Here is a 26,176-nt window from a genome sequence, read left to right on the forward strand (position 1 = left end):
TGTTTGTCACCAAATTAATTAGACATAAACTTAGAATGTTATTGATTTTTGAATTTTTAGAATGTGGACTTGTACTAAAACCTGAAATCCCTCCAGTTTAGGTATATCATCACCAACACCAGCCTTTCAGGCTCACTTGCTCTAGAATGCCAAATGCAAGTCACCTTTCACCTCTTGCTTGCTGGAATTCATTACTATTCTTCTCATCCACCTTAAATGTCAGCTGCTACTGCTGCTGCTAAGTCACTTCAGTCGTGTCCGACTCTGTGCGACCTCATAGATGGCAGCCCACCAGGCTCCCCCATCCCTGGTATTCTCCCAGGCAAGAACACTGGAGTGGGTTGCCATTTCCTTCTCCAATGCAGAAAAGTGAAAAGTGAAAGTGAAGTCACTCAGTCGTGTCTGACTCTTGGCGACCCCATGGACTGCAGCCCATCAGACGCCTCCATCCATGGGATTTTCCAGGCAAGAGTACTGGAGTGGGGTGCCATCATTCTACTCAGTCCTTAGAAGCGAAGTTGTAAATTGGCAGTAAAGATCCCGCACTTGTTTTATTATTTTTGTTAATGCTTATTATATTTCTAACTCTTGTATACTATACTAACCTGTACTATTCTATGTTATTGGTAACATAACATAGTAATTCAGTTAAGCATAAGTTGAATACTTTCCTACCTTACCTCTAGTCACACAACTCTTTATGGTGGGTATTATTACTCCCAAGTCAGAGCTGAGCAATCTGATGCCAGGAGAGTTCAGGAAAGTTTTCCAAGATCGCATATCCAGGCACTTTCTGATTCAAAGCCCTCTACAGTCATTCTCTAGGGACACTGTCTTCTTAGTTTAGAAGATGGTTTCCCCATATAGCTTATACCAAACACATGTATTGTAGCTCTTACTTTTTAGAAATGACAAAAAGAATAGAAATCAAACACAATGAGAGAAAAATTACAGAAGTTCTCTTCAAATAATAATGCAATTGATAGTAAAGCTCTCCACGTATAAGGAGCTGTACTCACTGGTCTCATTTCAAACAGTTGTCCACTCTAACTAAGTTCCTCATCACCTCCCTGGCCTTAGTTGACTTATTGGTGGAGGTGGTTCTGACATTCAGCATAGTGAGGAGAATGAAACGAGCACGGGGTTTGGACTGAACCTGAATTCCTCTTTCGTCTCTGTCACTGAAATTAACTTGTCTAGTTTCAAACTTGGCTGGATATTGAAGTGGGGGAGGACGTGCTTCCATGGGGGTAGGCTGCACAGGGGAAATTTCTGTACCTTCTGCACAATTTTGTTTTGAACCTGAAACTGAAGTGAAAGGGAAATTCTCTCAGTCGTGTCAGACTCTTTGCAACCCCATGGACTGTAGCCTGCCAGGCTCTCTGTCCCTGGAATTTTCCAAAAAAGAATACTGGCGTGAGTAGCCATTCCATTCTCCAGGGGATCTTCCCAACCCAGGGATCAAACTCAGGTCTCCTGCGTTGCAGGCAGATTCTTTACCATCTGAGCCACCAGGGAAAGCCCAAGAATACTGGAGTAAGCCTATCCCTTCTCCAAGAGATCTTTCTGACCCAGGGATAGAATCATGGTCTCCTGCATTGCAGGCAGGTTCTTTACCAGCTGAGCTACCAGGGAAGCCCCATGGTTTGAACCTAGAACTCCTCTAAAATGTACTTTATTTTTAAAATGAGTTAAATTATACCTACAATATAAGGTTGATGACTGCTAAATGGCTGACGGTAGAAGCTCACATTATTTACAATTTGCTTTCAAAGTTCTGAAATCTGTTTTCTTTGAACGATTGTGTTGATTTTCATTCCTTGATTTTTTGCTGAAATTTCTTCTTCACCAACCATTCTACCACTGAAATGGAAAGTACCCAGGAGAGTGTTTTCTTTTCTAGGACTGCTGTAAGAAATGACCACAATCTTGCTGTCTTTGTTCTCTCCAGAAATGTATTCTCTCATAGTCCTGTAGACTAGAGGTCTGAAATCCAAACCTCTGATTTTAGAGGTCTTGACAGAGCACTGACAGGGCCATGCTCCCCTCCCAAGGGTCTGGGTAGAGTCATTCTATTCCAGCTTCTGATGACTCCAGCATTCCTTGGCTTGTAGCAGCATCATTCCAATCTCTGTCTCCATATTCACAAGGCCATCTTCTCTCTTCTCTTTCTCAGCTTTTGTCTAAGGATACTGCTCTTGGATTTAGTGCCCATTCATGTAGTACAGGACGATCTCATCTTATTAGACTCATGAAGGCAGCTTTTCCAAAGACGATCTGGCTCTGGGGGTTAGAACATGGGCATATTCTTTGTGGGGGTGGGGTACAGCATTGAGCCCACTACAGATGGGAATGTGAAGTCTTCTGTCTGTGAGAATCTCACAGCAGCCATATTCAGAGGATTTACACCCATTTCTCACATGGATGCAGAGACACTGCGATCTTCTCCCAGTGACAACATCCTGAGAAGAGAATGATCTTTTCTCTACCAGCACTGATAGTTGTAGAAGCTCAGAAAGGAGGGTGTGTCTAAATACCATGGCATTTTTAATGCTTTCCTGTAATGTAATTCATCCTTTTCAAGTTGCTCACAATGTGTGTTTCATTTTCTGTTTGTTGGTATCCAGTTCAGATACAAAAATGTTTCTTAACTGGAGAAAAAAAAAAAGCCAAGGATTGATTCTCACTGCTTGTAACCTGTCATATCTTTGTAACAAAAAATCCAGTAATGTGGCCACAGCAGGACTGTGACTAGAGAAAAAGCTCAAGTCTAAGAAGAAAAAAAGTCTTTGGCCAAATAAACATAATGATAATCTAACTTAATGTGAAGATTGTTTTGTAGAATAACTCTCTTAGTAATCACTGTTGAAAATAACCTTCCAAGTTCACACCTTGCACTACAGGGATTCCATCAAGGGATTTTTAATGTATTAATACTAATCCTCAGACCTGTGGATGTTGGCTTTTGCAGTTGCCTCCACTTGACTTGACTTCATCACTTATTTGCTGTTGCAAAGTGATAGCTTAATCTCTGAAGTGAACTGGACAAGGCCCTTATGTGGCTAAGTGGACTTTGTTGATGTGGTTAAGGATTTTGAGATGGCAAGATTATTTTTGACTATCCAGGTGAGCTCAATGGAATAACTAGGGTCATTACAAATGAAAAAGGGAGATGTGGAAAGAGTCAGAGTCAGAGATTTGAAGATGCTATCCTGTTTGGTACAGAAGGCAATGGCACCCCGCTTGAGTCCTCTTGCCTGGAAAATCCCATGGATGGAGGAGCCTGGTTGGCTGCAGTCCATAAGGTCGCAAAGAGTCATACATGACTGAGCGACTTCTCTTTCACTTTTCACTTTCATGCATTGGAGAAGGAAATGGCAACCCACTCCAGTGTCCTTGCCTGGAGAATCCCAGGGATGGGGGAGCCTGGTGTGCTGCTGTCTATGGGGTCGCACAGAGTCAGACATGACTGAAGTGACTTAGCAGCAGCAGCAGCAGCATCCTGTTTGGAGAAAGGGATTACAAGCTAAGGAATGCAGGTGACCTCTAGAAGCCACACCGGTTAGTCGTGTCCAACTCTTTTGACCCCATGGACTGGACTGTATGTAGCTCACCAGCCTCCTCTGTCCATGGAATTCTAAAGGCAAGTATACTAGGGTGGGTTGCCGTCCCCTTCTCCAGCGGATCTTCTTGACCCAGGGATTGAACCCAGGCTTCCTGCATTGCAGGCAGATTCTTTCCCATCTGAGCCACCATGGAAGCTCCTCAATTGACCTCTAGAAGTCAGGAAAGACAAGAGACAGATTCTCCTGTAGAGCTTCCAGTTGGATGACAGCACTGTCAATGCCTGATTTTAGTCCAATGAGACCCATTAAATTTCTAACCTCTGAAACTATAAGATAATAAACTTGTGTTGTTGTAAACCACTAAATTTGTGGTGATTTCTTATAGCAACAATAGGAATCTAGTACAAGGCCCAAATCCTGAGTCAAGCACTCCTTGTAGGTTTGTAGACATTTCCAACCAGGAAATGTGAACCCATGTTCCATTACCCTATCAGCAGCACTCAGAAACTTTGCTTTCTTAATTATTGGTAGTTCATGGCCCCTTGGCTTTCAGAAAACTCTATTTCTGCTCCCTTGACTCTAGTCTCCCAGGGCCTAGATCTGTGCTTGTTTGCGTCCCGGCTTGGCAGTAAAACTTTTCTGATCAGAGCTCAGTCTTTGGTCTCGTATTCCTCATTAGCTACTTTAGCATCCCCAAACAAAATAAACATGAATCAAATCAAAACAGAATCTAAATAGCAACATGGCATTCTCTGAACCTATGTTTCCCAATAGAAATTCATGTCTCTTTTCTTCTTTATAATTAACATGAAAATATCAGCCGTTGCTCATGGTGTCTTTGTCTTCCCTACTCATTCCCATTAATTCTCAATCCACTGCAATTTGGAGTCTATCTCTAATATTCCACCAGAAGAGGTAGAATCATGTTCAGCAGTGATCCAGTTTTTAATGACAACAAACAATTCTCAGTTTTTATTTAACCTGACCTGTCACTAACCTTTGACACTCCTGGTATTCTCTCCTTCACGAACCACTTTCATCCCATGGGAGTCTGTGGGACCACTTTTTCATCTTTTCTCATCTGTATTTGTTTGTAGGCATAACTTTGAAGTTGGTGCACATCCAGGTCCTTCTATTTTCACTATATACCTTCTAAACTGGTCAACAAATGTTTATTGAGTATCAGATATATATCCTAGGCTTTATGACAGGTGTATAGCAGGCAATCACATTTACTTCTCAAAACACGAGGATGCTGAAGAATTTCATGTGATCATATCAGGCAGTTTCTTTTCTGAGCTAAAAATTTACAGACTAAACCACTCACTAAAGAACCTCAGTTTTATGTCCCTCTGACCACTCCCAACTTAACCCATCATCTTTCTCCCTAGTGTACTCTTTCTCCTATTGCATCTTTCTTGTTGGCAAGCTAAAAGCCTGGAACCATCCTTGATTCTTGCTTCCATTATGCACCCCAAACCTCTCCACCCTCTCAGTCTTTAAATTCTGTATGTTATATTATCAAAAAAGGGGGAGGCAAGGTTACTAAATAAGAGTGGGAAGAAATCAAGTTATATTTGAGAATTGAAAGAAAAGAAATGATAGTACTCCCCTGAAGAATTTGGTAGATGATTAATTGAATAATTGTTTTCATGGGAGGGATTCTCATCCACTTGATCCCCAACCCCTGGCTCTTTGGGCCCAGTTCAGCCTCTTCTTCCTCACCCAGACTTACTAGCACTGCCACTCCCCCCTCCATCCTATATGAGGACTGGATATGATGCAGGGAAGGTTGTGGTCAGGTGTGCACTGAGCAGTCTCAGGGCAAGCACGGCAAGTGTCATCCCATCTCAGGCTGGTAGGGCACAGCATGTTACTTAAGAGATTCAGGGAGTCCAAGCCCCTCCTTCACCAGTTCACGTACTGTGTGGTTCCTGATGTGGAGGCTGCCATCTCAGGGGGTTGTCTATCTGCCTTTGGTTGAGGTGGCAGGCCCAGGAGAAGGGCAGATACCTGGCTCAGCTTCCTCACTCCAACCTGAGCCTGGACTATTATTTCAGCGGTTGGTGGGAGGGGGAGCCTGGTAGTGGTTGGATCACTGAGTCACATGGCAGGTCTCCAGGCACCTTTGAGACCTGCACTTGCCCTGCAAGTATCTCCATGTCCGAGAGAGAGGCATTCCATAGCAAAAAGCAAACATCTTGGCAGGTCGAGAGAAACTGCAGAGAAGGGGGAAAGCTTGATACTTTGAGGGCACTATTTTTCATATTTTTGAATAAAGATCTCCACATTTTTATTTTGCCCCACCCTGCAAATTATGCAGCCAGTCTTGTAAATAGTGAATAGATAACATTATTGTCAAAATCAGAATAAGGCTATTTCAGAACAGTTGAATTAAAAGAAATTTCTCTGTTGTGAAAATTGTAAGGATTTTGATAAGGTAACAGGGCTCAGAGAAATATGTTCTGTAGAACTTTTTAATTATAATGACCTAAAGTAAGTTTCCTTTCATGAGTCATACCTTACACTACCGGGGTTGCTTGTAAGGAATTTATCATGGGCCAAGTTTATTGGCTGGCTTCTTAAAGCATCCTGGGTGTTAACTTCTCAGATGTGAAGGTGGAAGTCTATCAAGATGTGACTTTCTAAATGTGCAATTGTTGCATGTGATTATCCTTTATAAGGGGGCTTCCCAGGTGGCTCAGTGGTGAAGAATCTGCCCGCCAATGCTGGAGATGGAGACATGAGTTCATTCCCAAGGTCGGGAAGATCCCCTGGAGTAGGAAATTGCAACTCACTCCAGTATTTTTGCCTGAAAAATGCCATGGTCAGAGGAGCAGCGCGTACAGGACATGGAGTCATTAAGAGTTGAGACAATTGAGTGACTGAGCAACTAAGCATGCACACATATCCTTTGTAAGGAGGAAATTCACAGGTATAAAGGACCAAGTAATTAAATTAAATTTCTTCAATTATTAGGCATTGTGTTTTCTGGACTGATGAAAAATCATAGTAGCTTTGCTTAGCGTTAACTATCTAGGAAATTTAGATATTATGAAAATATAAAGAAATATATGTATTTCTATATTTATATCATAGATTATATATTATCTATAAATATATATAATTATAACATATTATATTATATATGTTATAGAAATATTATGTAAACAGATAATGTATTTCTGAGTTTTAAAAATTCTTTTAGTTTCTCTTTATAACAAAATGGGGAAAGGACAAAATATGAGACAGTTTTTAAAAGTAGTACTCAAGTATGCAGTTTTATTTTATTTTTTTTAATTTTCAGAATTGAAGACCAGTTTTCTGAAAAGCAGAAACACAGCAAGCATCCAACTGCAGAACCATGGACAGCAATCTTTCCCAACCTGAAACCAAGCAGCTCTGCTATGAGAACGTGAACAGATCTTGTATTAAATCTCCTTACTTGCCTGCATCTTGGGTGATTCTGTACACAGTGTTTGGCTTCGAGTCTTTATTGGATATCTTTGGAAACTTCTTGGTGATGACTTCAGACTTCAGTTCTTCACTTCAAGGAGCTGCATTCTCTAGCCAATTTCTTGATCGTTTCTCTGGCCTGCGCAGACTTTCTGGTGGGAGTGACAGTGATGCCCTTCAGCATGGTCAGGTCCGTGGAGAGCTGTTAGTACTTTGGAGCCAGACTTTGTGCCCTTCACAGTTCCTGTGATGTGGCATTTTGTTACTCTTCTCTCTTCCACTTGTGCTTCATCTCCTTCGACAGGTACATTGCTGTTACTGACCCCCTGGTCTATCCCACCAAGTTCACGGTGTCTGTGTCAGGAGTATGCATCAGCATCTCCTGGATTCTGCCCCTTGTGTACAGCGGAGCTGTGTTCTTCAGAGGTGTTCACGAGAACGGGATAAAGGAATTAGTAAATGCCCTCAGCTGCACTGGAAGTTGACAGCTTGTTATAAATCAATTTTGGATTTTGATAACCTTTCTATTACTTTTTTGTACCTACTTTTATTATGATAAATCTGTGTAGTAATGTTTCTTGTGGCTAGACAACAGGCTATAAAGATTGAACATATTCCTAGCAAAGTAGAAGGATTATCAGTTCAGTTCAGTCGCTCAGTTGTGTCCGACTCTTTGCGACCCCATGAATCGCAGCATGCCAGGCCTCCCTGTCCATCACCAAATCCTGGAGTTCACTGAGACTCATGTCCATCGAGTCAGTGATGCCATCCAGCCATCTCATCCTCTGTCATCCCCTTCTCCTCCTGCCCCCAATGCCCCCCAGCATCAGAGTCTTATCCAATGAGTCAACTCTTCGCATGAGGTGGCCAAAGTATTGGAGTTTCAGCTTTAGCACCATTCCTTCCAAAGAAATCCCAGGGCTGATCTCCTTTAGAATGGACTGATTGGATCTCCTTGCATTCCAAGTGACTCTCAAGAGTCTTCTCCAACACCACAGTTCAAAAGCATCGATTCTTTGGCGCTCAGCCTTCTTCACAGTCCAACTCTCACATCCACACATGACCACAGGAAAAACCATAGCCTTGACTAGACAGACCTTTGTTGGCAAAGTCATGTCTCTGCTTTTGAATGTGCTATCTAGGTTGGTCATAACTTTTCTACCAAGGAGTAAGCGTCTTTTAATTTCAAGGCTGCAGTCACCATCTGCAGTGATTTTGGAGTCCCCCAAAATACAGTCTGACACTGTTTTCACTGTTTCCCCATCTATTTCACATGAAGTGATGGGACCAGATGCCATGATCTTCATTTTCTGAATGTAGAGCTTTAAGCCAACGTTTTCACTCTCCTCTTTCACTTTCATCAAGAGGCTTTTTAGTTCCTCTTCACTTTCTGCCATAAGGGTGGTATCATCTGCATATCTGAGGTTATTTATATTTCTCCCGGCAATCTTGATTCCAACTTGTGCTTCTTCCAGTCCAGCGTTTCTCATGATGTACTCTGCGTATAAGTTAAATAAGCAGGGTGACAATATACAGCCTTGACGTACTCCTTTTCCTATTTGGAACCAGTCTGTTATTCCATGATGTTGCTTCTTGATCTGCATACAGATTTCTCAAGAGGCAAGTCAGGTGGTCTGGTATTCCTATCTCTTTCAGAATTTTCCACAGTTTATTGTGATCCACACAGTCAAAGGCTTTAGCATAGGATTATCAGGATTATCAGGCATATGCATAGGATTATCAGGATTATCAAGCATATACAAAACCGGAGTGACTAAGAGAGAGAGAAAAGCTGCTAAAACTCTAAGTATAGCATTTTTGGTGATAGCATTTTTGATCTCATGGTTACCGTATATGATTGATTCATGTATTGATTTTTTTGGGGGGGTTTATAACACCTTCATATGTTTATGAGCTATTTTGCTGGGTTGGTTATTTTAATTCTGCTCTAAATCCTTTGATTTATGCTTTATTTTACTCTTGTTTTACGAAAGCAATAAAAGTTATCGTAACAGTCCAAGTGTTAACAGACAGCTCATCAACCATAAACTTATTTTCTAAAGAGAGCTAATTTTGAAACTGAGGAATTTAATGATTTATTTAGTATTTCTCAGTAACTGTGGCATGTGATACATTGCATAAAAGTGTTCCATTCAGCTGGGGAGGAGAAACGATATCTCAATTTCAGCAGCATCACCTTCATGCTCTTACTTTTTTGATGAGTGAACATTTTTAATCATTTGACAGAAATATATTCAATAAAAATGCTTGACACAAGTTGGTATTTTCTAGTTTCCTCAAATCTGCATGCTTCCTTGCTTTGTTGTTAATGATTTTCCTTTTCTGGGCCTCTCTTTCAGGCTGATGTTTCCTTCACTTTCAAAAGTTTCTTAGTTCTATGTCCCATGAAAGTCTTGTATTCCCTGTCTTTTTTACTGAACTCAGTTAACTTCGTTCTCATTTTCAGAGGCTTGTATCTTGGAGAAAGGTCTTTTGGTCCTTGAGTCAAGTCAGAGACCTTAAGAGGTCCCTGAGTCATATACATCAGCCATTTTGGACTCAGGGCTGGACTTATATAATTTGGGGATTTCTGTAAATGTGGGAATAGCCATGAACAGGTGGTGCTATTTCCTCAACAGTGATTGTCTTTTTATGATTATTTTTCTCATTCCATCAAGTGTGTTATTTTACCTTCCAGTTATGACAGGGCAATTTTTTTCTATAAACACTATCCAAAGTTTGTCCACTGTTTTCTTTTTAACTTTTTTTTTTTTAATATTGGAGTAAAGCCAATTAACAAATGTGTGACAGTTTCAGGTTCACAGCAAAGTGACTTAGTCATACACATACATGTATTCATTCACCCCTGAAGTTCCCGCCCATCCAGGCTGCCATATAACATTGAGCAGAGTTCCTTGCACTATGCAGTATGTTCTTATTGGTTATCCTTTTAAAATAGAGCAATGTGTACGTGTCGATCTCAAAAGATGTTTGCTTCTTTTAATTTAATGAAAATACATTTTGTGTGTATATTTCTAGCATATATTTTTCTTACCTAATGAAAATAAACTGTAACAGTGTTGGTATATTTTAGGGTTGTTGTTTAGTCTCTAAGTTGTGTCCATCTCTTTTGCGACCCCATGGACTGTAGCCTGAGTGACTCCTCTATCAGTGGAATTTTCCAGGCAAGAATACTGGAGCAGATTGCCATTTCCTTCTCTAGGGGATCTTGCTGAACCAGGGATCGAACTCACGCCCCCTCCTTGGCAGGTAGATTCTTTATCACTGAGCCACCTGGGAAGCCCAATATTTTGGGGACTACATCTTAAAGTGATGAAAATATCTCAGGAATTATTATATCTTTCTGTAGTAAAGTAGTTTAATATTGTTTTGCAGCATGTCTTTAAAGCTTCCAAGGTGGATCAGTGGTAAAGAATCCACCTGCCAAAGCAGGAGACTCAGGAGACGTGACTTTCATCCCTGGGTTGGGAAGATCCCCCACAGAAGGAAATGGCAACCCCCTCCAGTATTCTTGTCTGGAAAATCCTATGGACAGAGGAGCCTGGCAGGCTACGGTCCATGAGATTGCAAATAATTGGACATGACTGAGCATGAGCATGTCTTTAAGATTCTTCAACTCTTCCTTCACTAAAGATTATGTGCTGCATGGTGGGCCTTTATTAATACATTAAGCCTGATCCTGCTTTACTCAACTTCCACACTGATATCACACACTTGAGATCCATTCTCATATATATTCCTTGGGTTTCTGTCCATATAGATGGGCAGAATCCTACATGCTTTAGTTTGGAGATGCATGTCTTCATGAGTCTCACTTTGTACTGTTCCCTTTGGGTCCTGCTAGGACTGGGTCCTGATGATAGGTGAGGAGATAAGGACAGGTGTGAGGGGATGCCCCGGGGAGGGTCCAGGTGCGTTGTTACAGCAGCTACCTTGGAGGAGGACACCGCAGCTCCTTCAGAGAAAGGAAGACTGAAAGTGTCAGCCAGTCGGGGAAGGGCTGCTGCTTCTGCCAGAGAAGACTTGACAGTATTAGAGGTTGGAGGTAACCAGTTTCATTAGGACCTGCCTTTATGTCACCATCCTAGTTTCAAGAATCCCTTTCCTTGCTAATCAGTGCCAGACTTTTAGTAAAAGAGGCTCTAGAAGTTTGAGAATTCTGTTTGCCTTGTAATTCAGGGCCCTACAGATTTCAGCTTGGAGTTTGGTTTTCAGAAACTCAGTTCTGTGACTCTAGGATATTCAGAGTTCTTTCAGAGCTTTTATCAAAGATTTCGAGTCTCTTATATGAACATTAAGCTGGCACTTTAAAGTCTTTAAGCTCATTTCCCCCCTCAAGTTCTTCAGAGCAGTTAAAAGAAACTAATCAACACAAGACACTGCTTATTTTTACCAAAATGTTTAATGCAGCAAGAACCTTTGGCCACCCAGAGCCCTTTCTTCTGTAGGCACTCGATTACAGGTGTCTACAGATACTGAAGTGAAGTGAAGTGAAGTGAAGTCGCTCAGTCGTGTCCGACTCTTTGCGACCCCATGGACTGTAGCCCACCAGGCTCCTTGGTCCATGGGATTTTCCAAGCAAGAATACTGGAGTGGGTACTAGTTTGGATAAATGTTGTTCCGTATTTGATTTGATTCTATTCTCTCTCTCTCTCTTTTTTTTTTTGATTCTATTCTCTTGATACTTGTTTCTCATTATATTTTGTTTCTCTATTGTTTCTTTTTTTTTTTTTAATTTTGCTAAAATAATACTTTTTTTTTTTTTCCTCTTTGGGCTTCTTAACCATGGAAAGACAAAATATGCATTTGGCCAGGTAGGCTCAATATTATTTAAATGTACAATCCTTCAATGTTAGGAAACTATAGCAATTTAAAATTTAGAGGCTTTGCAGCTATTTGAAAAGCATCTAAATTCATAAATAATTATTGTGTTTGTTGTTGTTCAGTCACTAAGTCACGTCCAACTCTTTGCAATCCCATGGACTATAGCACACCAGGCTTCCCTGTCCTTCACCATCTCCTGGAGTTTGTTCATACCCATGACCCATGGAGTCAGTGATGCCATCCAACCATATCATCCTCTGTCACCCCCTCTCCTCCTGCCCTCAATCTTTTCCAGCATCAGGGTCTTTTCCAACAAGCCAGAAAACCATACATGATGTAATCAAATGGGGAAATGAGAAAATTTACTGTCCCAATCAAATATTCCAGTGCCCCTCTTCATAATTGTTTTAAAGACTCAATTTTATAACAGTGAACACTGCTGGGTTTTGTTTTGTTTGCTTTTTTGACAAGGTGGTTTTAAAAATTTTATAAAAAATAAAGACATAAGATGGCCAAAACAATTTTGGAAAAGACAAAAAAGTAAAAGGTTTATACAACTTGGTTTTAAGACTTAAGGTAAAGTTTCAGTTAAGACAAAAGGGTATTGACCTAAATATAGAAATAGAGATCAACAGAACAGAAGAGAACCCGGAAATAAATCCACACACATATGGTTGATTGATTTTTTTTTTCTTCAAAGTTGATTTTTATTTTTTTTTCCAATAGTTTAATTTTTTAAAATTTTATTTTATTTTTATTTTTTTATTTTTTTTCTAATTTTATTTTATTTTTAAACTTTACATAATTGTATTAGTTTTGCCAAATATCAAAATGAATCCACCACAGGTATAACTATGTTCCCCATCCTGAACCCTCCTCCCTCCTCCCTCCCCATACCCTCCCTCTTGGTTGATTGATTTTTGACATGAACAAATATCGTTCACTGGAGAAAGATAGTCATTTCAAGAAATTCTGCTGGAATTACTGAATATCCTTATACTACTACTCATTCTCCTAATAAACCTCAGACTCCTCCTTATAACATATTTAAAATTAATATGATGTGAGTCATAAAACACTAGCAGCAAAAAATATAAAAATTCTAGAAGAAGCATAGAAGAAAATAGTTGTGACTGCATTGGACAATTCTCTTAGACAAGAAAAAAAAACAAAACACTAGCCATTAAAAAAATAGTAAGTTGGACTTCATTAAAAATAAAACCTTCTATTCTTCAAAAGACACTCTCAAGAAAATATTCAGGAAACTAAAATCAAATATTCAGTCAAATATTCAGAAGATATATGCCAAAGGAACTTGTACCCAGTAAACTCAATAATAAGAAAATTTAGAACTCAAGTAAAAATGGACAAAATTTTTAATGGACATGTCACCAAAAGTGGATACATTAATTGCCAATAATAACATGAACAGGTTCTCAATACCACCATTCATTAAATTAAAAGCATGAGATGTGACTATACACCATCTAGAATGGTTAATTTTAAAAACATGTCACTAGCAAGTGTTGAAGAAGATTTGAAGCATTTAGAACACTCATAAATTGCTGGTGGGAGCATAAAATGCTACAATTACTTTAGAAGATAGTTTGTATTTTCTTGTACAGTTAAACATATATTTTCCATTCAGTTCAGTTCAGTTCAGTTCAGTCACTAAATCGTGTCTGACTCTTTGCGACCCCATGAATCGCAGCATGCCAGGCCTCCCTGTCCATCACCAAATCCTGGAGTTCACTGAGACTCACATCCATCGAGTCAGTGATGCCATCCAGCCATCTCATCCTCTGTGGTCCCCTTCTCCTCCTGCCCCCAATCCCTCCCAGCACCAGAGTCTTTTCCACTGAGTCAACTCTTCGCATGAGGTGGCCAAAGTACTGGAGTTTCAGCTTTAGCATCATTCCTTCCAAAGAAATCCCAGGGCTGATCTCCTTTAGAATGGACTGGTTGGACCTCCTTTCAGTCCAAGGGACTCTCAAGAGTCTTCTCCAACACCACAGTTCAAAAGCATCAATTCTTCGGGCTCAGCCTGCTTCACAGTCCAACTCTCACATCCATACATGACCACAGGAAAAACCATAGTCTTGACTAGCTGGACCTTTGTTGGCAAAGTCATGTCTCTGCTTTTGAATGTGCTATCTAGGTTGGTCATAACATTCCTTCCAAGGAGTAAGCGTCTTTTAATTTCATGGCTGCAGTCACCATCTGCAGTGATTTTGGAGCCCCGCAAAATAAAGTCTGACACTGTTTCCACTGTTTCCCCATCTATTTCCCATGAAGTGATGGGACCGGATGCCATGATCTTCATTTTCTGAATGTTGAGCTTTAAGCCAACTTTTTCACTCTCCACTTTCACTTTCATCAAGAGGCTTTTGAGTTTCTCTTCACCTTCTGCCATAAGGGTGGTGTCATCTGAATATCTGAGGTTATTGATATTTCTCCCGGCAATCTTGATTCCAGCTTGTGTTTCTTCCAGCCCAGTGTTTCTCATGATGTACTCTGCATATAGGTTAAATAAGCAGGGTGACAATATGCAGCCTTGACAAATTCCTTTTCCTATTTGGAACCAGTCTGTTGTTCCATGTCCAGCTCTAACTGTTTTCCTGACCTGCATACAGGTTTCTCAAGAGGCAGGTCAGGTGTTCTGGTATTCCCATCTGTTTCAGAATTTTCCACAGTTTATTGTGATCCACACAGTCAAAGGCTTTGGCATAGTCAATAAAGTAGAAATAGATGTTTTTCTGGAACTCTCTTGCTTTTTCCATGATCCAGCGGATGTTGGCAATTTGATCTCTGGTTCCTCTGCCTTTTCTAAAAGCAGCTTGAACATTAGGAATTCACGGTTCACACATTGCTGAAGCCTGGCTTGGAGAATTTTGAGCATTACTTTACTAGTGTGTGAGATGAGTGCAATTGTGTGGTAGTTTGAGCATTCTTTGGCATTGCCTTTCTTTGTGATTGGAATGAAAACTGACCTTTTGCAGTCCTGTCACTGCTGAGTTTTCCAAGTTTGCTAGCATATTGAGTGCAGCACTTTCACAGCATCATCTTTCAGGATTTGCAATAGCTCAACTGGAATTCCATCACCTCCACTAGCTTTGTTCATAGTGATGCTTCCTAAGGCCCACTTGACTTCATATTCCAGGATGTCTGGTTCTAGGTCAGTGATCACACCATTGTGATAGGGCCAGAAGTTTACCCAAAAGAAATGAAACACATGTCAAAGCAGATAATTATATATGAGTATTCTTAGAAACACCTAATAACAGCCCTAATGTGAACAAGAGTCCAAATGAATATCAAAATATATATGAATAAAACAATTGTGGTATGTTCCTACAATAGATCGCTCCTTAGCAAATAACTGGGAATGCATTCCTTATATACCAAATAAATGGATGAATATTGCACAGACACTGAACTGAGGTGTTGAAAACAGTCTATTCTATACCTTGATTGCAGGGGTGGTTACATGGATGGAGACAGTTACCATAATTCCACAACCTGTTCATTTTAAAAGTGTGAAAATTTCAAATATAAACTACACCTCAGATTTAGAAAGCTGATTTTGTAAAATGACCAGAAGTCACTCATCAGAAAAAATTTTTTTCAAGTCTAAGTTGAGTTCTGTTCTAGAGCTCTAAGAGGAGAATTTGTCAATGGTAAAATTCATAGTATAATATAGGAATATTCACATTCCCAAAATACATTTTTCATATTATTTTCTTTAATATATCCCCAACAGTTCCCATTTAGAAACAACAAAATTCCTCCCTCTCCAAAATAAAAACCTTAGCAGGAACTGCTTTTACCATGTACTTACTCTTCCTTCATGTATTTCTATGAGGAAACGTTTTGGATTCTCCACGTTCAGTTTTCCAAATCAGAATTATTAAAACTAAACCTGAAACAGTCTAGATTTTAATATCATTCTGTATTTAATCTCTTTACCCAAACTCGAACTGTAAGAGCTTAAGTACTTCTTTGAAAGACTTCTAGTGACAAATGGGAATCAACAACCAGTGGTCCTTACAAAATGAAAATTGAGTCACCCATAATTAGTAAGAATAAACAATACGGCTTTCAAACCTTGAGCAAGTGTTTAAGGAGACTATTCCCATTTCTATTTCATGAGAAGGTCAAATGTCATCAGAAAATTAGTAGGGCATAAAATTACTTTTAGCATAAACACAATCATGATTTAAAATTTCCTTTCTTTCTACACCTTCCACTATGGGGATACAGTCTTAAGTGTTTTGGGTATTGGAATCATTTGGCTCCTTTCCTGAGGGGATAGAGTGGTTGGGGCATTATCCTTGCTCTGATAAATTAGGAAAAGGCTCCTATAAAATGTAGCATTTGAACAAGCATCATATAACAGCTTCTTGAAGACCAGCACTTCTCAGACATGAAGTACCAGGTAATGCAAAGGAATACATTTTTTTTTAATTTAAATAATTTAATGATTTAAGTTAACTGTTAATGCATTTGTAAGTGAATTATTTTACAAGACATGAATCACTTTCTAAACAGGAAAGTAAGGATTTGGGGACTTCCGTAGTGGTCCAGTGGTTAAACACCTGTCTTGCAACGCAGGCAATATGGGTTTGATCCCTGGTGGGAGAACTAAGATCCCACATGCTGCAGGGCAACTAAACCCACACACTGCAAGTACTGAGTCCACAAGCCGCAACTAGAGAGTCCCTGCCATGCAACAGAAGATCCCACGTGATGCAACTAAGATGCAATATAGCAAATAAATAATTTTTTAAAAAAGAAAAAGATTGGCACTTACAAAGAAATGGAGACAGAATATGCTGACAATTACTAACATATTGTATTTATCTTCTTTTTTTAAGGACTTTGAAAACTGGAATGACATCCCGGACCACAGAGGGTGACAGGTTTCCAGGTATCAAATCAGAGAATCATGAGCAGTGCGTCTCCTTCTGCTGCAGCTGTGCAGCTCTGCTACGAGCACCTGAACGGATCCTGTGTGAAAACCCCCTACTCACCAGGCCCCCGCCTCATCCTGTACACAGTGTTCATCTTTGGAGCTGTGCTGGCTGTATTTGGAAATCTCCTGGTGATGATTTCTATTCTCCACTGCAAGCAGCTGCATTCTCCTACCAACTTCTTGATTGCTTCTCTGGCCTGTGCTGACTTCTTGGTGGGAGTGACTGTGATGCCCTTCAGCACAGTGAGGTCCGTGGAGAGCTGCTGGTACTTTGGGCAGCGTTACTGTCAACTCCACTCTTGTTTTGAAGGCTCATTCTGTTACGCTTCCATCTACCACTTGTGCTTTATCTCTCTGGACAGGTACATTGCCGTCACTGACCCCCTGGTCTATCCAATCAGGTTCACTGTGTCTGTTTCTGGCATGTGTATTGTCTTCTCTTGGCTCTTTCCCATTATTTATACTTTTTCCCTTCTTGGTACAGGAGCAAATGCAGCTGGACTGGAGGATCTAGTAAGTGCTCTCACCTGTGTGGGAGGCTGTCAAATTGCAGTGAATCAGAGTTGGGTATTGGTGAATTTTCTATTATTTTTCATCCCCACCCTTGTGATGATAGTTCTTTACTCCAAGATTTTCCTCATTGCTAAACAGCAGGCGAGAAAAATTGAGAATCTGAGCAATAAGCCTGGGCGATGTTCAGAAAGCTACCAAGACAGAGTGGCCAAGAGGGAGAGAAAGGCAGCGAGAACACTGGGCGTGGCAGTGCTAGCGTTTCTGGTCTCCTGGCTGCCTTACTTCCTGGATTCCATCATTGATGCCTTCCTAGGTTTCATCACTCCCACATATGTTTATGAAATACTGGTTTGGATTGCTTATTATAACTCAGCTATGAACCCCTTGATTTATGCTTTCTTTTATCCTTGGTTTCGAAAAGCCATCAAACTCATCATTACAGGCAAAGTCTTGAGAGAGAATTCCTCAACAATAAATTTGTTTTCTGAGTAGGTTCTGGTCTTAGTTTGGGAGAACTGAAAATAGACTCACATTAGACAGAAAATGAGGAGAAAAAAGTTGATTGTAAAAGTGCAATTTTTGTAATGTAAAATAACTAAATTGTAGTTCAACCCTGACCCAGATGCTTAAATTCAAGCTCATAATTCTCTGATAAATGTAACATCAAAACCTATTTGTAATGGGGACAGCATAGCTTTGGAGCCAGAAATGCCTGGATGGCAATTTTCATTCTGCTGTTGAACACTTGGGTGATCTTAGGTGATCTTGAGTAGCTTGGCTCTTTCTGAAATTCATGGTATTTCTCTGGAGAATAACCTCTCCGTTGTAGTAGTCATGACCAAATTTAGGAGAATACAAGTGAAGGACCTAATATATATTTGTTAATATAAATCCTTCTTTCAATTACCTTGTATTAGTTCAATCTCTGCCTAAATCTTCTGTTTCTTCCTTTGTATATTTTTTCTGTTAAAATGTAAATAGAACCACTCAGTGGTGGGGCGCCTCCTCGCTCGGGGAGGGCAGAGCAGTGTGTCTGCACTGTCAGGTGTTGAGATTTGTGACTCCCGCATTGTGGTTTCAGATCAGGGAATACAAATCAAGTGATCACTCTGTTAACTATAATATCAACTCAGTTGTGCACAATGGGAAAGATAATTTGCATCATAGCATTTATTTATTCAGTGAGCTTCTTCCTTATTAGTAAGTCTGCTCATAAAATTATATTAGAGTTTAGAGCCAGTTAGCAGATGTTTAAAGCAGGGTTTTAAGACTGTCATTCATTATGTTACTTTATTTTCAGATTAATGTATTCCATATTCATTTAGTTGTACAGTGTTCTAAAAGTAATTTACAGTGGATTTTGAGGATACACTTGAAAGCATAGCTTAAAAGTGTGCTCAAAAGAAGAAAGAAAACTGAAGTGAAGGGCATAGAATGAAGCCAAGACAGAGGCTGTGAAAGGCATTTTCTTATGTCCCACAAACTCAGTTCTAAGGCAAAAAAAAAAAAAAAAAAGAAATGAATTAGTTCTGCAATTAACAGTGGATAAATCAAGCCAATTACTTCAGAGAATTATTCTTGATACTAAGACTGGAGGGTTCTGTGTGTCAATTAAATATCAAGATTTTAAAATCAGATTGTGATATCTTTGGGGCAGGAGAGAATATACATCAAAGTATTCTTGCTCTATTTTAAAAATTTCTAGCTTGATGTAAATCAACAATACCTCTTAGCACATTATTTCTGACTACCATTACACAAATACTTTGAACTGGTAAACATTTCTAGAAATAGTGTATTATTCCTAATTATACTGTTTCTGGAGAAGGAGATGGCAACCCACTCCAGTATTCTTGCCTAGGAAATACCATGGACAGAGGACCCTGGCAGGCTCCATGGGGTCACAAAGGGTCAGACACGACTTAGTGACTGAACATACTATTTCTATCTGATTTTACAGATAATTAAAGGCACCCTAGCCTGCATGGTATCAGTTTATACATAATTTTCAGTTCTAACACAGGGTAATGAATTTATTTTGATTCCTGTGGTTTCAATATAGTAATTTTCCTATATAATCTTGTTTTGCAAGCTACTGATGGAATGCAGTTTATGCTTCGAGGCAGGAGAAGAAAATTTAAGCATAACATACTCTCTGCCTGTTTTGTTGTTCAGTCACATTGGCAGGCAGATTCTTTACCATGGAGCCATCTGGGAAGTCCATTTTATATATAGAAATTGTGTGTATGTCAGTCTCAGTTTATCCCTCCACCACTTATACCCTGGTATTATAAGTTGTTTTCTGTGTCTGTAACTTTATAAAATACCACTTTTACTATTAAAAAGACTAATGTATCAGGATAGTGGTTCTTAGAAACATGGGGTTCAGAAATAATAAAGATGGTGAAAAATTCAAGGAACCCACAGATAATTTCTGAGTGTTAACCCTGCCAACCAAGGACATTGCAAAAAGCCACAACAGCAGCAAGGACAATCATATATACTTTGCAATAATTTCATAAAAGAAAAGTGCACTTTACTTTGGGAGGAATCTAGCTCCTCACTTTATGGAGATCTAGGGGTCTGTCCAGGTTTTACACAGAAGAAGCTTCAGGTCTCCCACCCCATCCTGCTTCTGACCACAGCCAGACTTCTCTCTCTCCCTCTTTGCCTCTTTCTATAGTTTTGGTGTAATATCTCTCATTAAGTTTCTCTATGCTAAAAAAAGGGTCTGAAATCTCCAACTATAGTTTCACTCATTTCCTCTTTTCTTTCTCTGAGTATATATTCTACTTGCTGTTGTTGTTTTTAGTTGTAAGTCATGTCTGATACTTTTACAACCGCATGCACTATAGCCCACCAGGCTCCTCTGTCTAAGGGATTTCTCAGGTAAGAACACTGGAGGGGGTTGCCAATTCTTTCTCCAGGGGATCTTCCTATCCCAGAGATAGAACCCACATCTCCTGCATTAGCAGGCAGATTCTTTTCCACTGAGCCACCAAGGAAGCCCATATATTACATTAAAAGTCTATAATATTGCAGCAGCATTTTTGGTTTACTCTGTTGGTAGGAACTTTACTGTCTCCACCTGCCTGTCTAGGTGGTCACTACTCTCTCACACAATACTGTCTTTCACCTTTGTAATACTTCTCACAATTTTTATTCATACATCCATTTATCTGCTTACTTGTTGAAGGTTTATCCTCCTTTTAAGACTGAAAGTATCATAAAGAAAGGGGTCATATTTGTTTTGTTGATTTCTTTGTACCCAGCTCTTGGCACTCAGTAAATATGCCTTGGATTAAAGAATTAATTATTGAATAAATTTAAAATAATTGAGAGAGATAAAGTTATTTCTGGACCCCAAATGACAAGTGTTACTTGTAATACTTGTGATCATATGATACTTCTTTTTTGCCTAGAATCATGGTTCTAAGTAAGGCAGATCCACTGATATATTGGGTTCAGACAGTAAAGAATCCATCTGCAATGAGGAAGAACTGGGTTCAATCCCAGGGTTGGGAAGATCCCCTGAGAAGGAAATGGCTACCCACTGCAGTATTCTGGCCTGGAGAATTCCATGGACAGAGGAGCCTGGCATGGACAGAGGTGTCCATGGTGTTGCCAAGAGTCAGACACGACTGTGCTCATTTCACTCATTCCCTCTCTGATACATTTGCCCCTCAGAGGACACTTCTCAGTGTCTGGAGATATTTTTGGCTTTCACAGTTAAGGGGATTTTACTGGCATCTAGTAACAGGGATGCTGCTAGATGTCCTTCGATGTACAGGACAGATCCCACATCAAAACTTACCAGAACTCAAATGTCAATAGTGCTGAAGCTGAGAAAGCCTGCTGCTGCTGCTAAGTCGCTTCAGTCGTGGCTAACTTTGTGCGATCCCATAGATGGCAGCCCACCAGGCTCCTCCATCCATGGGATTTTCCAGTTGAGAGTACTAGACTGAGTTTCCATTGCCTTCTCCATGAGAAAGCCTAGCCTAAATCTTTGTCGATTTAAGTAACTGATTATTTTACAAAATCAAACTCTCAGAATACATTAGGAAGAATCTAAGAGATCATTAAGAATATTTTGTGTGTGTGTGTGATTAGGAGTCAGATAGCCAGATGAATTAATAATAATTCCTATGGCACAATTCAAAAGAACAAGTCCAGATATATCTTCAGAATTAGTGTCCCTACAGTGGCACTACAGTCCAGATATATCTTCAAAATCAGTGGCTCCTCTGTCCATGGAATTCTCCAGGCCAGAATACTGCAGTGGGTAGCTGTTTCCTTCTCCAGGGGATCTTCCCAACCCTGGGATTGAACCCAGGTCTCCCTCATTGCAGATGGATTGTTTACTGTCTGAACCCAATATATCAGTGGATCTGCCTTACTTAGAACCATGATTCTAGGCAAAAAAAAGTATCATATGATTGAGTCTGGAATCCTGCTTGAATAAGGCTGGATAATACTTTCTTTTGCTCTGCTCTGTCCTGACATTCCAAGGGTGGGAAATTACCAAGAAATGTATTGCTATGTTTCCATCTTCTGTTCATTATTCGTTGGTCGACATTTTTTAGCACAAGGGACAGAAATCACTTGGATTCATAAACGAATGTGAATCATTCGGAGGGTTCATGGGTGGACTTCTCATGTGGATGAGGAGACATTACAGATCCACTTCCGATGATGTCTTGAGAAGAGAACACATCTTTTCTCTAAGAGCACTGACAGTTGTAGTAGTTCAGAAAAGTGGACATGTCTAAATACCATGTTTTTTTTCTTTTAATGTTTTCCTGAAATGTAATTCATCCATCTCAAGTTGCTCACACTGTATGCTACCTTTTCTGTATGTTAGTAGCCAGTGCACAGGCAAAAAATAATTCTTACTGGGAGAGAAAGGCTAAGTATTGACTCGCAGTGCCTGTACTTTATGATACCTCTGTAACAAAAATCCAATAAAGCGGTCACAGCAGGACTAAAATTAGGGGAAATGTCCAAATGTTGGAAGAAAAAAACTCTTGAGCTCAAGAAACATAATGATTTCTTTCTGTCTACTAACGCTGGGGTTCTTTATTTCTTTGTTTTCTAGTTGCTTTAGGCTTACAGTTAGGTTATTTATTTGACTTTTTCTTGTTTCTTGAGGTATGCCTGTATTGCTATGAACTTTCCCCTTAGGACTGCTTTTACAGTGTCCCACAGGTTTTGGGTTGTTGTGTTTTCATTTTCATTCGTTTCAATGCAAATTTTGATTTCTTTTCTGATTTCTTCTGTGATTTGTTGGTTATTCAGCAGCGTGTTGTTCAGCCTCCATATGTTGGAATTTTTAACAGTTTTTCTCCTGTAATTGAGATCTAATCTTACTGCATTGTGGTCAGAAAAGATGCTTGGAATGATTTCAATTTTTTTGAATTTACCAAGGCTAGATTAATGGCCCAGGATGTGATCTATCCTGGAGAAGGTTCCGTGTGCTCTTGAGAAAAAGGTGAAATTCATTGTTTGGGGGTGAAAATTAGGGCAGAAGTAAATGCAAAAGAAACAAAAGAAACCATGGCAAAAATCAACAAAGCCAAAAGCTGGTTCTTTGAAAGGATAAATAAAATTGACAAACCATTAGCCAGACTCATCAAGAAACAAAGGGTAGAAAAATCAAATCAATAAAATTAGAAATGAAAATGGAGAGATCACAACAGACAACACAGAAATACAAAGGATCATAAGAGACTACTATCAGCAATTATATGCCAATAAAATGGACAACGTGGAAGAAATGGACAAATTCTTAGAAAAGTACAACTTTCCAAAACTGGACCAGGAAGAAATAGAAAATCTTAACAGACCCATCACAAGCACGGAAATTGAAACTGTAATCAGAAATCTTCCAGCAAACAAAAACCCAGGTCCAGACGGCTTCACAGCTGAATTCTACCAAAAATTTAGAGTAGAGCTAACACCGATCCTACTCAAACTCTTCCAGAAAATTGCAGAGGAAGGTAAACTTCCAAACTCATTCTATGAGGCCACCATCACCCTAATACCAAAACCTGACAAAGATGCCACAAAAAAAGAAAACTACAGGCCAATATCACTGATGAACATAGATGCAAAAATCCTTAACAAAATTCTAGCAATCAGAATCCAATAACGCATTAAAAAGATCATACACCATGACCAAGTGGGCTTTATCCCAGGGATGCAAGGATTCTTCAATATCCATAAATCAATCAATGTAATACACCACATTAACAAATTGAAAAATAAAAATCATATGATTATCTCAATAGATGCAGAGAAAGCCCTTGACAAAATTCAACATCCATTTATGATAAAAACTCTCCAGAAAGCAGGAATAGAAGGAACATACCTCAACATAATAAAAGCTATATATGACAAACCCACAGCAAATATTATCCTCAATGGTGAAAAATTGAAAGCATTTCCCCTAAAGTCAGGAACAAGACAAGGGTGTCTACTTTCACCATTACTATTCAATATAGTTTTGGAAGTTTTGGCCACGGCAATCAGAGCAGAAAAAGAAATAAAAGGAATCCAAATTGGAAAAGAAGAAGTAAAACTCTCACTGTTTGCAGATGACATGATCCTCTACATAGAAAACCCTAAAGACTCCACAGAAAATTACTAGAGCTAATCAATGACTATAGTAAAGTTGCAGGATATAAAATCAACACACAGAAATCCCTTGCATTCCTATACACTAATTATGAGAAAATAGAAAGAGAAATTAAGGAAACAATTCCATTCACCATTGCAATGAAAAGAATAAAATACTTAGGAATATATCTACCTAAAGAAACTAAAGACCTATATATAGAAAACTATAAAACACTGGTGAAAGAAATCAAAGAGGACACTAATAGACAGAGAAATATACCATGTTCATGGATTGGAAGAATCAATATAGTGAAAATGAGTATACTACCCAAAGCAATTTATAGATTCAATGCAATCCCTATCAAGCTACCAACGGTATTCTTCACAGAGCCAGAACAAATAATTTCACAATTTGTATGGAAGTACAAAAAACCTCGAATAGCCAAAGCAATCTTGAGAAAGAAGAATGGAACTGGAGGAATCAACCTGCCTGATTTCAGGCTCTACTACAAAGCCACAGTCATCAAGACAGTATGGTACTGGCACAAAGACAGAAATATAGATCAATGGAACAAAATAGAAAGCCCAGAGATAAATCCATGCACCTATGGACACCTTATCTTTGACAAAGGAGGCAAGAATATACAATGAATTAAAGACAATCTCTTTAACAAGTGGTGCTGGGAAAACTGGTCAACCACTTGTGAAAGAATGAAACTAGAACACTTTCTAACACCATACACAAAAATAAACTAAAAATGGATTAAAGATCTAAACATAAGACCAGAAACTATAAAACTCCTAGAGGAGAACATAGGCAAAACACTCTCCGACATACATCATAGCAGGACCCTCTATGACCCGCCTCCCAGAATATTGGAAATAAAAGCAAAAATAAACAAATGGAACCTAATTAAAGTTAAAAGCTTCTGCACAACAAAGGAAACTATTAGCAAGGTGAAAAGACAGCCTTCAGAATGGCAGAAAATAATAGCAAATGAAGCAATTGACAAACAACTAATCCCCAAAATATACAAGCAACCTCTACAGCTCAATTCCAGAAAAATAAATGACCCAATCAAAAAATGGGCCTAAGAACTAAATAGACATTTCTCCAAAGAAGACATACAGATGGCTAACAAACACATGAAAAGATGCTCAACATCACTCATTATCAGAGAAATGCAAATCAAAACCACTATGAGGTACCATTTCACGCCAGTCAGAATGGCTGTGATCCAAAAGTCTATAAGCAAAATGCTGGAGAGGATGTGGAGAAAAGGGAACCCTCTTACACTGTTGGTGGGAATGCAAACTAGTACAGCCACTATGGAGAACAGTGTGGAGATTCCTTAAAAAAATGGAAATAGAACTGCCTTATGACCCAGCAATCCCACTGCTGGGCATACACACTGAGAAAACCAGAATTGAAAGAGACACATGTACCACAATGTTCATTGCAGCACTGTTTATAATAGCCAGGACATGGAAGCAACCTAGATGTCCATCAGCAGATGAATGGATAAAGAAAGCTGTGGTACATATACACAATGGAGTAGTACTCAGCCATTAAAAAGAATACATTTGAATCAGTTCTAATGAGGTGGATGAAACTGGAGCCTATTATACAGAGTGAAGTAAGCCAGAAAGAAAAACACCAATACAGTATACTAACGCATATATATGGAATTTAGAAAGATGGTAACAATAACCCTGTATGTGAGACAGCAAAAGAGACACAGATGTATAGAACAGTCTTTTGGACTCTGTGGGAGAGGGAGAGGGTGGGATGATTTGGGAGAATGGCATTGAAACATGTATAGTATCATATATGAAACGAGTCGCCAGTCCAGGTTTGATGCATGATGCTGGATGCTTGGGGCTGGTGCACTGGGACGACCCAGAGGGATGGTATGGGGAGGGATGAGGGAGGAGGGTTCAGGATGGGGAACACATGTATACCTGTGGCGGATTCATGTTGATATATGGCAAAACCAATACAATATTGTAAAGTTAAAAAAAAAAGTATGAAAAAAAAAAAAAAGAAACACAATGACCTAATTAAAACAGTTGTTTGTGCTGTAGCTTTCTTAACACTCACTACTGAAAATGAACTTCCAAGTTCACACCTTGCACTACAGGGATTCCAGCTAGGGATTTTCCTATTGATGACATTTGTATATCTGGAAGGGCTGTATGCTTTAGGCGG

General features: G+C 39.4%; 1 protein-coding gene and 1 pseudogene across 1 annotated transcript; both read left to right on the forward strand.

The window, feature by feature from the left end:
• The first annotated feature begins 6,930 nt into the window (after positions 1 to 6,930).
• LOC133254359 (trace amine-associated receptor 8-like) lies at positions 6,931 to 9,093 on the forward strand (annotated as a pseudogene).
• Positions 9,094 to 16,812: 7,719 nt separating this feature from the next.
• LOC133254438 (trace amine-associated receptor 7a-like) lies at positions 16,813 to 17,894 on the forward strand. The gene has a single exon (XM_061428688.1). It carries the CDS (start codon positions 16,813 to 16,815, stop codon positions 17,842 to 17,844), a length of 1,032 nt encoding a protein of 343 aa, XP_061284672.1. The 3' UTR covers positions 17,845 to 17,894.
• The last annotated feature ends 8,282 nt before the right edge of the window (positions 17,895 to 26,176 follow it).

This window comes from Bos javanicus, chromosome 9, assembly GCF_032452875.1.
Source record: "Bos javanicus breed banteng chromosome 9, ARS-OSU_banteng_1.0, whole genome shotgun sequence".
NCBI classification, from domain to species: Eukaryota; Metazoa; Chordata; class Mammalia; order Artiodactyla; family Bovidae; genus Bos; species Bos javanicus.